General features: G+C 41.6%; 8 protein-coding genes across 8 annotated transcripts; 3 read left to right on the forward strand and 5 right to left on the reverse strand.

Moving 5' to 3' along the window:
* Positions 1–691: 691 nt before the first annotated feature.
* PAS_chr2-2_0043 (Homeobox transcription factor) lies at positions 692–2,707 on the forward strand (the record flags this gene model as incomplete). Its single annotated transcript, XM_002492126.1, has 1 exon — positions 692–2,707. The coding sequence occupies one exon, from the start codon at positions 692–694 to the stop codon at positions 2,705–2,707; it is 2,016 nt and encodes a 671-aa protein (XP_002492171.1).
* Positions 2,708–2,774: 67 nt separating this feature from the next.
* Positions 2,775–3,953, reverse strand: PAS_chr2-2_0042 (Specificity factor required for Rsp5p-dependent ubiquitination; the record flags this gene model as incomplete). The annotated part of the gene is made up of 1 exon (XM_002492127.1): positions 2,775–3,953. The coding sequence occupies one exon, from the start codon at positions 3,951–3,953 to the stop codon at positions 2,775–2,777; it is 1,179 nt and encodes a 392-aa protein (XP_002492172.1).
* A 329-nt stretch (positions 3,954–4,282) lies between these two features.
* PAS_chr2-2_0041 (Serine/threonine protein kinase, subunit of the transcription factor TFIIH) lies at positions 4,283–5,242 on the forward strand (the record flags this gene model as incomplete). The annotated part of the gene is made up of 1 exon (XM_002492128.1): positions 4,283–5,242. The coding sequence occupies one exon, from the start codon at positions 4,283–4,285 to the stop codon at positions 5,240–5,242; it is 960 nt and encodes a 319-aa protein (XP_002492173.1).
* Positions 5,243–5,261: 19 nt separating this feature from the next.
* On the reverse strand, positions 5,262–6,488 carry PAS_chr2-2_0452 (uncharacterized protein; the record flags this gene model as incomplete). Its single annotated transcript, XM_002492129.1, has 1 exon — positions 5,262–6,488. The coding sequence occupies one exon, from the start codon at positions 6,486–6,488 to the stop codon at positions 5,262–5,264; it is 1,227 nt and encodes a 408-aa protein (XP_002492174.1).
* A 117-nt stretch (positions 6,489–6,605) lies between these two features.
* Positions 6,606–8,176, reverse strand: PAS_chr2-2_0040 (Cell-cycle checkpoint serine-threonine kinase; the record flags this gene model as incomplete). Its single annotated transcript, XM_002492130.1, has 2 exons — positions 6,606–8,087; positions 8,144–8,176. 2 exons carry the CDS (start codon positions 8,174–8,176, stop codon positions 6,606–6,608), a joined length of 1,515 nt encoding a protein of 504 aa, XP_002492175.1.
* A 178-nt stretch (positions 8,177–8,354) lies between these two features.
* On the reverse strand, positions 8,355–10,901 carry PAS_chr2-2_0451 (uncharacterized protein; the record flags this gene model as incomplete). The annotated part of the gene is made up of 1 exon (XM_002492131.1): positions 8,355–10,901. The coding sequence occupies one exon, from the start codon at positions 10,899–10,901 to the stop codon at positions 8,355–8,357; it is 2,547 nt and encodes an 848-aa protein (XP_002492176.1).
* Positions 10,902–12,054: 1,153 nt separating this feature from the next.
* PAS_chr2-2_0039 (Integral membrane protein involved in glycosylphosphatidylinositol (GPI) anchor synthesis) lies at positions 12,055–13,701 on the forward strand (the record flags this gene model as incomplete). The annotated part of the gene is made up of 1 exon (XM_002492132.1): positions 12,055–13,701. The coding sequence occupies one exon, from the start codon at positions 12,055–12,057 to the stop codon at positions 13,699–13,701; it is 1,647 nt and encodes a 548-aa protein (XP_002492177.1).
* A 6-nt stretch (positions 13,702–13,707) lies between these two features.
* PAS_chr2-2_0038 (Putative serine/threonine protein kinase) lies at positions 13,708–16,254 on the reverse strand (the record flags this gene model as incomplete). Its single annotated transcript, XM_002492133.1, has 1 exon — positions 13,708–16,254. The coding sequence occupies one exon, from the start codon at positions 16,252–16,254 to the stop codon at positions 13,708–13,710; it is 2,547 nt and encodes an 848-aa protein (XP_002492178.1).
* Between the last annotated feature and the right edge of the window lie 130 nt (positions 16,255–16,384).

The raw sequence follows: 16,384 nt of genomic DNA on the forward strand, positions 1-16,384 counted from the left end.
GATTGGCCAAAATTCCGTGCTTGCCGCTTAGCGATCTCGACAAAAGTCAACAAAGGAAAAAAACCCGGTTCCATCTATGCATGATTGGCATGACATACCGGATTTTGCCCAAATCAGATGATCAAAAAGGGTATAAGCATTCTACAAGAGAGGAAAAAATCTACCGCTTCAGAACATGGACTCTGTTGCAACGAGAATGTCAAGCCTTCATGGCCTGTCTCATTAGCGCATCAAGCTCTGGTTACTGGTTCTATTGGGCAAGGGTATAGCCATCTCCGGTAACGGGCAGGTTGCGGCGTATGCAGCAGATCTCTTTCTCTACTCCTTATTCATGTGTAATAACTGATCGTAGTTTTTCTGCATATTCTGTACGTGCACCTGCTAATTCTGGTTACCCTGGTCTCACCTTTCAAAAGTACCTACACTAATCTTCCTTGACATAAAGACAGAAGGCTGAACTCCAAAGGAATAATCGTGCAACTTTCCCCGGAACAGCGACAGTCTACGTCAGAAACTCCCATATCCATCAAAGGAGGTCAGATATTGTTATCACCTGTATCCTTCAGTACAGTTCTTTTTTGTTTTAGGCTCCTCCCTCAAGAACTCAGTGTCTTGAACTCTGGTGCCATTTCCGTTTTGTTTCCATACAGAAGTTTCCAACATTCAGAAGCTCATTATCCCCCGAGTTGCGATGTCCAAAGAGACCAACTTCCAGTTTGAGGATGGAAGTGCCCCCATCGCTAACAACTTCTCTCAATATGAAAACTTTGCCTCTTATAATGTCTCATCCCTTACGGGCCCCGAGGAATATGACGTTCTTGTCGATTTTAATGAAGCAGCGTCAGCTTCTCTAACTCCTTTTGGGATAGGCGATAATAATATGTTCTTCCCGGAGCTCAACGTCGATCAAATCGTCCCCGTTGCCCTCAACAGCGACTCAGGACCACCAGGAAGGACTGACACTCCAACACATTCTTTGAGTCGTTTATCCACCTTATCTGACATTGCTGAAACCAATACAACTACCACGACAACGACGGCACTCAAAAATGCTCCAGTGCTAGTACCCCATAGCGACACTCATTCAACGAACATCACCACTCCCAGCTCTGGTCCGCCCAGTTCTTCTCAGTCAAGGCCAAACTCGAGACGCTCCAGAGCATCAGGAGAAAGGCTGGCTCTACTGATGGCTGAATTCAAACGCAACTCAAGCCCAACTAGTGCTATACGCAAGGAACTTGCTTTTAAAACTGGGATGAGTGAACGTTCAGTCCGTATTTGGTTTCAGAATAAAAGAGCTAAAACCCGCAAGATGGAGAAGTTGCAAAAAAGTGAAACTACTGGCAGTGGATCTTCCAGTGAATCAAAGCTCTCAGGAATCACACAACAACAATCCATTCCTGATGGGTTCTCACAAGACCAAGCTGGGAGCCAAATAGCTAACATTGATGATACGCAAGTCACCCCTACTTCCTTAGCGGGTCCTTCTCACGACATATCTCCAGTTTTACCTGTCAGTATCAATGACAGCTATGCTTTGATTGACTGTAAGTCAATTCTTATTGGTAAATGGCAACGACACAAGATGGGTGTGCCTAATACTACCCTTCTTGAACGAATGACCAACTTGTCGCCCCACTTTTTAATCGGCTTCATGAGACACGTTGATTTAGTGCTGGTGCTCTCTAAAAAGAATCACGAGTTAAATTATTTTTTCTCCGGATATTTCAACAAAAACAGGATCCTTTTCAGGATTTTCTTCCCCCTATCATCAATATCATCCTGCTCCCTAGTTGTTAGTCAGACAGACATGACTGACCCGAGTTCACAACCATCTCCTCAGGAGAAGACGGATTTACGGCTAGAACTAAGTGCTTCTCCAAAGTTTGCTGTTTTCTTCTACTATGACCCATTAACAGGCGCTGAGAATTCGAATGTTTGGTCTATTTGCGAAGATTTCAGCGAGGGACAAAACGTCCAGAGTGCCCATATGGGGGTTGACGGTGACCAAACTCCGCATATATTAGTTGGAAGTCTTCCAAGCCTGCATTACCTAAACAACTACATCATGAACTATAATCAGGGCAGTGTGCAGTCTACTCCAAATGAAATATTCAACAGTCAAGTGGATCTTAATATAAGGCAAGAGCCGGACTCAAATTATCATTTGTTCTCTCCTGCTTCTCAACAAAGCCAGGCCGCAATAAGTAACGGCTTGCACCAGCCAGTAACTGGTTCCCGTCAACCTCCTCATTCCCAACAACAGCAACAACATCAACAACTGCAGCAGCATGTACAACAACAGCAACAACAACAACAACAGCAACAGCACCACCAGCAACTACAACAGCAACAACAGCAGCAACAACTTCAGCAACAGCAGCATTCACAGAAACAACATGAACAAAAAGGACGACCACAGCAACTATCACAAGATCCACAAATACAACGTTCGCAACTATCAACGCAATCATTGCCAGGTAGTACCTTCAACCTAAAAGATGATTCAGAAGACTTCTTTGGTTTAACTAACAATACCAGCGTTCCCGATGATGACCAATTCCTGGTTAGTAAGGACGATTTAGCGGAACTCTCAAAATCCGTAAACTTGACTGAGGTCCCAAATGATTTGGTGACTTCAGACCTTTTTGAGATGCATAACGCCTTTAACGACCAAACAGACGACGCATCAATCTTTCTTAACTGAAGGCTTCTCTTAGTTTATTTTATTTCTTGAGTGTATTACATCTATTAGAGCTAGACAAATATAAGTTTTAATCCGAGTAAAGTGGAGGATCGTCTCTATCGATAGTGTTGAGTGTAATGTTCTCGTTGTCACTGCTACTGAAGTTGGCTATATCCCAAAAATTTGGAGGGAATTGGGTGTCGGCGTTGCGGGACTCCAGGTCCTCTTCATCGACATCTGATCTTTCCAGAAGTATATCCCTGTTAAAAGTAGCATATGCGGGGGGAGGTGGTCCAGTACCTTCTAACGGAGCGAACCCCCACTTCTTGACGTTAGCTTCAATGTAGACAAACCCATACTGGCCCAAGTTGACATGAATCGAACAAACGCTAGTGGCACCAATTATGGGGTAGAGCTTGGAGAATTTGAAGTTCTTGACATGTCCCCCTATCTTAGACTCTGATAGTTTCTTCCCGTTCCTGGTGAAAAAAATAGTACCGGAGCGAACCCGATAACCAACACCTATGACATCTCCTTCCTGAAAACGAGGGAAGTGATTCAAACCGTTCTCTTTATTGGGAGGGAAAGGTTGATTGTATCGTCTAGACCCATCGGATTCGTAGCATAAAGAGTATCTGTGCCTTCCTGGAAGTCTAAAAGAAGGGTATGGAGAAGTAGCTAGGCCGACAGATACTAGTGTTGTAATAGGGTCTTTCAGTGAGTAGATCTTGGCTTCAAAATAATGCACATCACTCGTTTTGGGTATTGGTAGATTTGACATGATAGAGACCTCAGATGTTGGATGAAAAGTTAGTTCAGTTTTGTTCACCACATCTATTTCTTGTATGGAGTTTGCATTGGGTTTAAATTCCCAGGCTGAAATTCCTCTCTCCTGTATGTTCAATAGTTGGGATAGGGCCAGTTCGGTCTCATCGATCGGATTCAGCCGCAAAAAATCACGGGCCTGGAAGTAGAGTTCTTGCTCGTTGGGAGGCAATAGTAGGAATGCTCTATCGTCCTCTTCCTGCAATATATTTTCATCTGCAAATTCTCCCGGGTTCTCGTGTGAAAGCCTTATTCTCCTTCTGTTTGTACACCGGTAAACGAGGAGAAGAACAACGGTCAGTGTGACTATTATGGCAACTGAGATGAGCACAATAACAGTTATGAACGTGCTGCTATTAAAATCCTTCTCTGCTAGCAGAGACATTAGACTTGGATGTTTTGGAAAATGGTTGGAATTCGAATCTGAGGCAAATTGTCTCATAGTATATACTAATCAAACAATATTAGTAAGAGTTAATGATTGTGGTGTGAAAATCTATGATGCAAAGCAAGGGGCTTTGGGACTTCATTCAATAGAAGAGGAGGAAGTCGGATAAATGGCTTTGTGGGTGTGGTTGTGGTGAGTAGGTAGTAGGATAAAAGTTGGGGGAAAAAGTATATTTTTTAGTGAGGCACAGTAGGTAGCCATGGGGGCCTGATACAGAATGTAACACTCCCAAGGCCATTTTTCGCTCCTACCAGCTCTTCACCTAGCGTTTCCGCTTAGGCTTTCTTACAAGATTTCTGCCTCTTAGTTCACACTTATCAGCTATGACTATATCCTATACCAAGGAGAAAAAGGTTGGTGAAGGTACCTATGCCGTAGTATATCTTGGTAAACAGTTGCCATCGGAGAGAAATATTGCCGTTAAGGAAATAAAGGTTGGTACTTTCAAGGACGGAGTAGATATGTCTGCAATCAGAGAAGTCAAATACCTTCAAGAACTAAAACATCAGAACGTAATAGAATTGGTTGATGTATTTGATGAAGAAGGGAATATAAACCTGGTTTTGGAATTCCTGCCCATGGATTTGGAAATAATAATCAAAGACACCTCCCTGTTGTTTCAACCGGGAGATGTGAAATCTTGGATGTTGATGACCTTGAGGGGCTTGCATCACTGTCACCGAAATTTCATTCTACACAGAGATTTGAAGCCCAATAACCTACTCATAAGCCCAGATGGGGAGTTGAAGATTGCAGATTTTGGTTTGGCAAGGTCATTAAGCCAGCCTAACGAGAGGCTCACCAGTAATGTGGTAACTAGGTGGTATAGGGCACCAGAGCTATTGTTCGGAGCTAGACATTATACTGAAGTCATCGATGTCTGGGCTGTAGGTATCATTTTTGCTGAACTCATGTTGAGGACCCCTTATCTACCAGGAAAAGACGATGCTGATCAGTTGACAGTAACATTTCAGGCATTAGGTACTCCAACAGATAAAACGTGGCCAGGAGTTTCCACGTTGCCCCTCTACAAATCCCTACACGTGTACCCCGAGCCCTCAAGAGCAGAACTACTCAACCGCTTCGGAGCAGCTTCAGAGGAAGCGTTAAATTTGATGATAGCTATGACTAGGATGGATCCTAACAAGCGTTGTTCCACAGAGGAAGCTTTGACTTGTAAATACTTTACGGAATATCCACCTCCAACAAAGCCTATAAATCTCCCCATGAAAACCCAGAAAAAACGAGAGTCGGAAGAAGATTACGAAAGTAATAAGCGTTGAATTCCCAAGTCTATCTCTTTCATTCCAATAGTTTTCTTACATACTTCGCTATTGCAAAGGAGCTAGTCAAACCAGGACTCTCAATGCCCAAAAGATTGATAAATCTAGGGAAATCTATCTCTTCTCTGATGACAAAATCTTGAAAACTATTGTCTGATGGGCCGATCAACTTCGGTCGAATACCAGCCATAATAGGTGCCATGTCCTCCAATTTTACACCTGGCAGGTATTTAGTTACTTCGTGATAAGCAGCTTCTAAGTTGCTGGCATTCACCGCCAAATCGTCAAAACTGTCAACCCATTCCAGGTCAGGTCCAAATTTTATTTGCCCCCCTAGATCTATTGTCAAGTGTGTTCCTAAAGACTTGACACCAGGTGTTGGAGAAGGATAAATTAATCTGTTGACCTTGATGGCTGACGAATTGTATGAGAAATAATTTCCCTTCGCATAATATTGTTTGAGATGTCTTTTTTCAGGTAATAACAAGTTCGAAATACTTGCCGCATGTAAACCAGCACTATTGATAACAGAGTCAACCGTGATAGAGGAATTGGCGTCGTCCCCGCTAGCCCCCTCTTCAGTATCTTCGGTTTCGACATGAATCTGGTAATTGTCTGACGCCGAGTCATAATTTAAACCTATCACCTGGGTACCTAAGACAAGATCAGAGTTGATATTCTCCTGGAATACAGAAATATAATAATCCATCAGTGAATGGGCTGATAAAATTCCTGTGGTTGGGCTGTTCAATACAGCAGTTTGCACCTTTACGGCAGGTTCCAGCCTCTTGGCCCTTTCAACACTAATCATTTCGGTTGGGATATCTAACAGCTTAGCCTTGGAATGCAATCTCTCCAAATATTCAGCCTGCTGCTCATCTTGGGCAACAATCCATTTCCCACATTGAACCACTTCCACGCCATTCGGAGCAGCTTCTTTGTATATCAATTCTTTACCAGAAACGCACAGCTGCGTTTTCAATGAATCTTCTGGGTAGTATAGACCTGCATGTATTACCTCTGAATTTCTGGAAGATGTTTCTGACCCATAAGTGGAGTTTTTCTCAATAATTAATACACGATTGGACGGCTCTTTGGCCAACTCAGCTCCAACTGCTAAACCCACTACACCCGCTCCTATTATTGCGTGTGAATAGTCTGAGTTTGTCTGCCTAGTTGAAGCAAAGCATCTGAATGAGATCCGAGGACTTAATTGGCTTCTTAGGGAGCCAATCCAACGGAGCATTGGGGTAGTGAAGAAGCCGACAGGAAGCAGAGGTCCTTCTCTCGAAAAGATGTTGGGTGTTGGATGTCTTTAATGATCATGGGCTGTTAGGTCATGTATATTCAATATGTAATTTATTTAACTAGCATACTCTTGATCAATGTCATTATCAACGTCCATATTACCAGAAATAGCTAAGCTAGACTGCGCCTGATCACGAAGACTGGTTATGTTCGTATCTTGCCGGACTGGAACCCTGACAGAATGAGCACGCGCATACATTTCTTGAAAGTCATATTTGTCAGATTCTGGAACAGAAGAAGCAGCATCTTCGGCAGTACCGATAAACCATGGATGCCGCAAAGTCTGCTCCATTGTAATCCTGTCACTAGGGTTGACTATCAGCAACTTAGATATTAGATCTAACGCATCGTCATGTATTGTATCCCAGTAGGGAGAGAAAAATGCAAATCTACCTCTCAAAATCTGCTCTCGCATAGAAGGTGGACTCAGCTCTTCCGAAAAAGGAGGAAATCCACAAAGACAGACATACAAGAGCACACCCGTAGACCACAGGTCAACCTGCTTATTGTATCGCCTCGTAGTATTACTAGTCAAGATTTCTGGAGCAACATAAGCAGGAGTTCCGCAAAGTGTGTTTGTGAATCTCATGTCACCAATAAACTTTGCAAGACCAAAGTCAGCGATCTTCACGACAATGTTTAGCTCATCTTCATCCCACGGACCAGTTTGGATTTCTCTATGTGATTTTCTTGGTGTGATATCAAGCAGAATATTTTCAGGTTTAATATCACGATGCACAATCTCATTGGAATGCAAATAATTGAGGCCGGATAGGAGCTGTTTGAACAGATTTTTAGATTCATCTTCTCTCAATTTGCCTTTCTTCACCACCCTATTGAACAACTCTCCTCCATTGACTTTCTCCAATACCAGATACGTTGTAACTGAGTGTTCGTTCATTGGCTCTATAAAAGTGTGGTAGAACTTGACAATATTTGGATGGTTAATTGACATCAGTAGGTTCATTTCTTGATTCATCTGTTTATTAGTTTCATCGTTATCAGAGGATTTTCGTGGATGAAAGATTTTGACTGCACATATTTCCCCAGTAGTTTTATTTTGAGCTTCTTTAACTTGAGCATAATGACCTGATCCTAAGAGCTTCCCTACCAGATACTTATCGAAGAAGGAGCCTGGTGAATTAAACTCTTCATCATCGATGTATTTCAAGACGTAAGAACAGGAGGCTGCAAAAGCCACATTGTCTCCTGACTTCAAAAATCTAGGCTTCTCTTTTGAAACGCGTTCCCCGTTAACATAAGTTCCGTTACTGCTGTTGTCATGTAATACGAAGTAGAATCTTGAAGTCTCTCCAGAACGTATCGTTTTCAACTCTAGAACACAGTGCTTTGTTGAAACGTCAGGAAAGTTTAACGTTATATCACAGGAAGAGCTTCTTCCAATCAGTACAGTTTCTTTTTGTGGGACGTCTATGTGAGGAGTATCGGGTTTTAGACTAGCCAACTTGGCTATGATCTGAGCTGATTGAGGCTTCCTCTTCCCATGAGCTGAGATGTTGAAATTCTCCGTCAGCGACTTAAGCGAGTTAGAAAAGGAGATTCTCGTGAGTTTTGCAATTGAACACTACTTACCCGCTTTCGTTTGAGACTTGCACCATTAAGCATTCAGAAGTGGGTATGGGGATAGGAGTCTAACGCGCTTCTCAGTGTTGAAAATAATGTGGATAAATGTAGGCGAGACTTCCTGGAAGGAATTGTGGAAGGAAAGAGGTGAAGGGTCTTTCCTAGAAAGAGCACTACCCGTTCGGGATCGGTTTATTATATGCACTATATAATGCTTTATCTAGGGGGAACATGACCATTGGGCAAATACACACCATCCAGAATGATCCTCAGTGCTTACTAAAGCCCTCCAAACACCTAGTTCGTTGGTTTTAGTCTCCAGATCCCATTCTCCATACAGCTTTTCAGGGTCTCTTTTTTCAAAATGAGAAATAGAACCCGTGGGTGACTGTAACACTATTTGAACCTTATCGATGTCATGTTTGAGACCATCACAAGGGTACTGTAATACTGTAAAGAGAGAAATCTCATTGTGAGGAATGGTGTAGCATTGAGGTAGTTTGATGTAAAGATCCTGACTCAATGACCTGGTGGTAGGATACCTCTCAACAAACTTAAATGGTCTATACTTGCCATGATGTGTGATAGGGATGGACATAGCCAAAGGATGAACCATCTTGTCAAGACTTTTTTGGTAATTCTTGTATCCAGAATACAAATTGACATATCCTTGCGCCGTTTTAGCGGGGAGGAAAGCTTTTACTTTGCATAATCGGATATTATGCTTCCAGTATACTTGGGCCAAAGTATTAAACTCTTCGTTGTCCACTTTAACCCTAGCAAATATTTCAATGTCTACTGGCAATTCAATTTCACAGTCAAAAAACTCGTAGTCTCTCATTCTGCAAAGAGCTTGATTGTAACTATGCAAGCGAAGTCCGCAAGTAATGAATGCTTGGAATGCCGGGGGCAGCGAGTAAGCTACCATGGTGTCGATTGGTGGAACGATATGCTGCTGTTCAGTTGTGGCAGGAACATGAGAGTGGATTAGTTCTAGCGGTTTAGCCAGGAAGTAAAAAAAATTGGCCTCGTTAGTGCTATGTTCATTCAAATCCTTAGCCAATGGGTTACTGACATTACCTAGGGCAATGTCGATCAGCCTCCACTCCCCTTCCACAAATACGCTAATCCACGAATGATTGATGGTAAGCGAGTGATCCTCGCCAAACAATCCTTCCACCCTGTTGGGTCGTTTTAAGTGACCCAGCACGATGTCTGTTCGGAGATCCAGCTCATCAGCCATAATTTTGAATAACCAAGTTAATTGGTAAGCGGAGCCTTTCTTTGTGAAAAAAATATCTTCCATCTCCGGTGGATTCCTGGTATCCATGACGTCAAAAATAAGTTGATCTTGCAATTGAAACTTTTCCGCACAAAGAACAAAAAGTGCCCGGAGTCTTTCTAGTTCGTTCTCAAACTGTGGAAGGATTCGTCTGGCTGCAAATTCTTGTGGAACCGAAAATCGATCCAGCGGTGCTTGACGTATGTACTTGTCGACATGATATAATGGGAGGCAATCAATTGAGACTTTGGTGTGGTAGATGATTTCATTTACATTAACACTGGAGACAAATTTCTGGGGTTGAAGGATCAAATAGTTGTCATTCTGCAATTCTCTCATTGATCGGCTGGCTTTCTGTTCTTTAGTTATTGAAGATGAACGTTGTAAATCGGAGATTTCTGAGTTCTTTAAGACTGATTTTTTCATGCCAACAGAAGTCTCATCTAAGGATTCCACTAGCTGGTCATCCAACGTTCGAACCTTCTCTTGGTCTCGGAACAACTTTCTAAGAAACTTAGGATGTTTGGAAGGCCTACTTACAAAAACACCATAATCCCTCGTTTGCTGAGTGTTTTCTACTAGGTTCAAGTCATCGATGGTCACTTCTTTTCTTCTATCACTTTGGGACAATTCATAATTGCTGACATAATTACGCCTTGATAATGAGCCAGCTGAAGTTGCACTATTCTCCGAGTTAAATAAATATGATGAAACTTCCGTATCAGTGGACATTTTCAGTTTGCTGGCAGCACTATTGTAGGAGTAATTTGGTCTATAGCTGCTTGCCTGTGGTGCATTTTTAATAGCAAGAAAATTTTGCTGTGAATGAGAAATAGGTATGGCATGCTTTGGTGGTGCAGGAGGTACTTCATCGTCACTATCAGAATTAGAGATTGCTGTATCAGCTTCAATGGCCAAATGCTCAAATGAAAATGTGGAATTCAGTCTTTCTTTGGACAAAGAGGTGTTTGTATAACTGTCCTGGCCTGATATGCTGGATTGATTTGCTCCATGTGCTAGAATACCTCTCGATGCAACAGCAGTGGTAGGGTAAGATGTATTTTTGGTGGGACTTTTAGTCATATGATGTGGGATGGCTTCACTGGAGTATGAAGTGTGCAATTTGGATGGAACACAAGATCTCACTGTTTGCTGTTTCATACCATTATTGGAAGAAGGCTGATATGACTGACTTCTCGGAAAGCCTTGGTGAGCCTTTACTGTTTCGTTTGGCGATGGCACTGTAGAACTAGATCCAGACATTGATGTTCTGGGAGCATCTAGAAACCTCACATAGTTGGAGGGAAACATCCCTTTCATGCGAGTTCTCAAAGATATTCCATACCACCATTGTCCAGTTCCAAAGTTATGGACCTCAATTGTATCCCCTTCAATAAACCCAAGGTCAGAGGATTCTTCTCCTGTCCAAGAATACACGGCCTTCACTCGACATGGTAATTGTCGTTCTCTGGTAGTTGAGGACATCAATAGAGAGGAGTAAAGGTTGGGTGCTGGATGGAATGTTCCTTTTTCTTTTCTCTATTTCAAGCAAGCTTGGTGATGAATCTACCTGAGATATTCTTCGTTTAATTAGTACTAAGAAGTAATCTCTAGTGAGCCCTTAGACGCAGATCATTATGGATTGTTTACCATTGCCTAATTGGGACATGTAATTGATAGTTTTTTTTGCAATGCATGGTATTTCAGGTTCGGTGAGGTTTGCCTATTATTTGCCATTACGAAGGGAAGTAGATCGTAGGATTGTGAAGCAGTCAGGGAGTTGCAATCCCTGAGCTACGGAGTGTAAGGGCAGTGTGAATCAACTACTTTTAAGTTAATAAAAAAAGTGAGGAATACAATGCTGAACGAGCTTTAAAAAAGAAGGTCGTACCCGGATTCGAACCGGGGTTGTTTGGATCAGAACCAAAAGTGATAACCACTACACTATACAACCAAATCTTCTATTCCTTACCATTAGACGGTTAGTAAGCCTAATAGTACAAGTATGGTAAGTGTTATTTTACGATAGTCTTTGACCACAGATCAAAATTTAATACTCTCATTGTAATTCTGTAGTGTAGTCAACTTTGTGACTTCTCACTTCCCAAAGTAAAAAAAAAGTATTGTTTTCTATTACCAGAATATAGCTTCCCTAGAGCCAATCCTCTCATGTGAGATGTTAAAATGCTCAGGAAAATCCTCAGCAAATAAAAAATAGAGCTTTTTAATCCAATTGAGCTAGAAACACACTCTAAGGTAATGCGAGCCTTTTGACCCACACAGAGCAGAATAAATGAAAGGAAATAGTAGCTAATAAAAATTTAAAAAGTTAAGCCCAACGCGGGGCTTGAACCCGCAACCTTGTGATTAAGAGTCACACGCTCTACCGATTGAGCTAGCCAGGCTTTTGTTGTTCCAGGATTTGGATTGAAATAAGATATACACATTGTGAGTTCTACTTTCGACAACTTCCTTCATATCTGATTTCCAGTCTAACATACAATAAAGAATCAATCGAACCTATGTTGCCGTGGTGGTACATTTTCTTTGGAAGCCTTACTATTTTTCTTCCCCGTGTTTGCATTTCGAGAACATATTTCAGGTTGATTGTATAAACTACCATCACTATAAACAGTTAATGTTCCATGGCATTCGGATAGGAGACTTTGTGATTTTCTCATTTTTAGTCTGTTTCCGTGTGTGGAACGCTTTATCTATCAAAACCTTCTTTCAAGCTGACGAATATTGGCAAACTTTAGAACCTGCTCACTGGCTTGTGTTTGGTTATGGATACTTGACATGGGAGTGGACAATTCAACTTCGAAGCTTTGTCTATCCGTCACTTTTTGTTCCTGTCTACTGGCTGTGCGACCACTATGATGCTTCATATTGGTGGATCTTGAACGGTCCAAAAATCCTTCAGGGATTTATGTGTGCTGTCGGGGAATACTACCTGTTCAAATTGACTCAAAAATTGTTTAAAGATGTGAATTTTGCCAAATTGGTCTTGGTATTAAGTGTCTTGTCTCCATTCAATTACTACTGTTATACGAGGACGTTTTCCAACTCTTTTGAGACAGTTTTAACCGTCATCGCCATGTACTATTGGCCGTCTGAGCTAACATTCCTTTCTGTTAATGAGTTCAACATCGGCCAGTTTATATCCGCGTTATTGGTCGCAGGAATATCTTGCTTCTCTAGACCAACTAGTGCAATAATATGGTCGTACATGGGCTCCGTTCTGCTTTACAGAAGTATTTACTCGTTTAAGTTGGCCGGAATTATCTGCATCACTGCGTTTGGATGTATGCTTGTTGCTACAATACTCAACACCATTATGGACTACTTTTTTTTCAACCAAATTTGCTTCCCTCTTTACAATTTTGTTCAATTCAACTTTGTCAAAGGTCTGGCTTCCTTCTACGGTGCTTCCAACTGGATGTTCTATATTGTACAAGGTATACCAATCATCATGTTAACAAATTTGCCATTTTTTATAGTCGGACTGGCTACATATAAGACAAAAACTACCCACAGAAACGTTCAAATATTGAATCATTTACTCATCATGGGAGGAATATATTTGCTCATATTTTCTTGTATCGTCCACAAGGAGTTCCGGTTCATATATCCCCTCAAACCATTCATGCTAATATTCACTGCATTAGGCGTTCAGCATTCCTTAAATTCCAAATTTGAAAGAACCACAAAAATAGTCATACCATTGTTGATTGCTCTGAGTGCCTTTCTTGCATATTATTTCACTCAAATCCATGAATCAGGGGTCATTGAAATAACAGAGCTTTTAAGAAATGCAATTTTAACGAACAAGTCTCTCCACAATCCCACCTCAGTAGGATTCTTCACTCCCTGTCATTCGACACCATTTCAGTCTCATTTCCATTTGTCCCCAAAAGAGGCAGACATTTGGTTTTTAACTTGTGAACCCCCTCTTCATCTTTCAGACACTGTACTGTTGGCACACTATAGGGACGAGAGTGATGAGTTCTATGACGATTTTGAAAAATTCATGCTGGAAAATTTTGATCCCATCAGTGACTACCATAATAAGCTTTCTCAAGTTAGAAACTCACCAGAAAATTCGACAGGGAATTACCCCCACCAATGGCCAGATTATTTAGTCATCTTTGAGCATCTAGAGGCTACTATGGATACATGGTTGGCAGATACTGCCTACACTAAATGGAACCGATTATTCAACTCAAGATTCCATTGGGATCACCGAAGAACAGGGGACTTAATCATATATAAACAAAATACGTAACGATGATTAAAACAAATGATGATGCGGCTTAATTTTACATCCACAGCTAGCTTTGATGATTAGATCAGTAGGAACGATTATATCCAACGATCGTTCACGGATGATTTCTTCCTTGGTTTTAACTATGTTAACATCTCTATCCGATTCTGTTATTTTTGGCGGATATACGATCGGTTTGGCTCCGCTTTCAGTAACCAACACATTATGGCGCGCACTTAGATCCTCCAGGAAGTGATGAAGATGCGGCGGGGAATGTTTAGAAGCTTCGGTATTGCTATCTGGATGGTTTTCATTATTAACCTCAGAATAATCCAGATTGACATTAGCTTCAGAAGGAGGTTCAAAATGGACATCGGGGCCAGGGGCGTTGTTCGGGAAAGTTCCTGGAACTGCTTCAATTGCATCGTCAGGAGTGCTGCCCAACACAGTCTCCGCAATCTTTCTTGAATTTGTATCTGGAACCACTTGAGGAATACCTTCAGGTACTTTATCTTTGGCTTCGGAGTCTGCTTCTTCAGTTTCAACTTCTTCAGTTTCAGGAATTTCCTCCAAAGAAAGATTTGGGAGCTGCTGACCCAAAATTTCACCATTTGAAAGCTCAACTTTGCTTTCAGCTGGGCTTACAGCTTTCGGTTGCTTTATTACATGATGAGCCTCCTCTTCAAACTCGGCTGCCTCTTGGATGTCTTCTTCTTTGATTTTTTGATTTAAATCCATACCACCTGCACCAACATCCAGCATTGACTTGACCGGGGTCTTAATCATGCTCGACTGGCTGGAAGTCCGAGACATCTGGGCTGAAGTAGATCGGTGCATTGTAGAGTTACTACGAGAAGGATTCTGAGAGCTATCGGACCTAACCCTGTAGTCTAACTCAGTTCTTTCATCTTCCGTTTCCCATTCGGTATCAGAGTAGTCAGTGAAGTCATCGTGGTGAACAAAATTGCAAAAGTGCTTGCCCTCTTTTATGCAAACTTCTAGTTGCTGGAACCAGGGATCCTTGAATAGAGCAGGCAATGTGTATCGTGTTTCCGGATCTTCATCACATAGTCTCCATGCACATCGAGATGCACCTGTAGATTTAAACTCTTTGGCATATTTGAATTCAGTCCCAGGACCTTTGGTTACTCCACCAAACTTGAATGACGGATTGGAAGATAAATAAGTCGAGTTTGCAGTAAGATACTCTCTGAATTGCAAATTCTTCCTCGATGCAGCTGAAAAGGGTGTCCCTTGGTAAACAACACAAAAAAGCATCATTCCCAGTGCCCAATGATCCATCTTGAATGGGTTGTAGGGCACTTTTCTGTTTACATGGTCCTTTAAATCCATCACTTCTGGAGGGGAATAAGGAGCAGATCCAACAAATGCAGTAGAAAACTTGATTGGGGAAGTGAAATCTCCTGGGATTTCATGACCATAATCAGCAACACCAAAATCTGTAATCTTTACCACTCCTTTAGAATCAATCAATACATTTTCTGGTTTGATATCTCTATGCACGATATCACTTTCATGAAGATTATTGATGCCAAAAGCTAATTGTTTAAACAAGCAAAACTTTTCATTCAAAGGAACAGATTTCCAGTTGGGTTTACGAATAAAGTCGAACAAATCACCACCTTTGCAGTACTCTAAAATAAATCCCCAGCCTCTCGTAAAACTTGTTGATGAGGGTATCTTTACTAGAGCATAGCACCTGACGACATGTAGACATGAATCTAAGTTCTTGGTTATAATATATTCCTTGGCAGCTCTTTTATAGAATTCTTCAGAAGTTTCATTCTTGAACAATTGGAACTTTTTCAAGGCATAAACTTTGCTATTCTGCTTGCCAAGGATAGTTCTCACTGTAGCAGAGGCACCGGAGCCTAAACTCTTGTCTTTCTTGGAGTTCTTTTCTGGTAGAGTATACTCCTCTAGAATATTCACGTTAAGCTGATGTAACTCAGAAGGTAAATGCATATTGGGATTCTCAACAGGCAAAGGCAACAACCTACTATCTTCAGATTCCGACCCACTTCCATTCAAGTAGAAAGAGTTCGATTTCGAAGCGAGCTGCTGGGATGGAGTTTTGATGAGACCATATGGATTATACTGAATAGAGTCCTTACGGGTTAAAGTAGCAGAACTTGCTGGACGACTTAAAGGTTGTTGTTTTTGAGGTCTAGGAGCTGCAATCCCATTTCTCATGGCTGCCAATTCATCGGCTTTTTTCTTAGAAGAGTTCAATTCTCCATGAGTTGTTGCCCTCATAGGTGTCGGGGCAACCGGAGTAGGGGCATGTTCACTCTTGTTCTTGATATGTAAAAGCGTTGCAGCTCTGCTTCTAATCTTGTGGTGTCCTTCTTTCTCGGATACTTCTCCATGATGACTTTCAGATTTGTGCAACAATCTGGAGATCTTGCTCATTTTCTTCTCTTTAGTATCTTTGTCTTTGTCTTTGTCCCTCTCCTGTGAAGTAATAGGAGAGTTCTGCGACTTGCGCAGAAACGATGGTGTACGGGAAACTGAGGGAGGATTTGACTTGATGTCACTAGTTAAGGAAACCATGGTTCAAATCTGATAATTGGGTACCTGGCAGTGAAAGTTGGAGCTTTTCTTAGAATTGCAAAGTGTTAAATGATCTTCTTTGAAACCAGGTGGGTCTCATATACCGAGTCGATTGTCTATGAAAACCGCT

This window comes from Komagataella phaffii, chromosome 2 (genome assembly GCF_000027005.1).
Source record: "Komagataella phaffii GS115 chromosome 2, complete sequence".
Classification (NCBI taxonomy): Eukaryota; Fungi; Ascomycota; class Pichiomycetes; order Pichiales; family Pichiaceae; genus Komagataella; species Komagataella phaffii.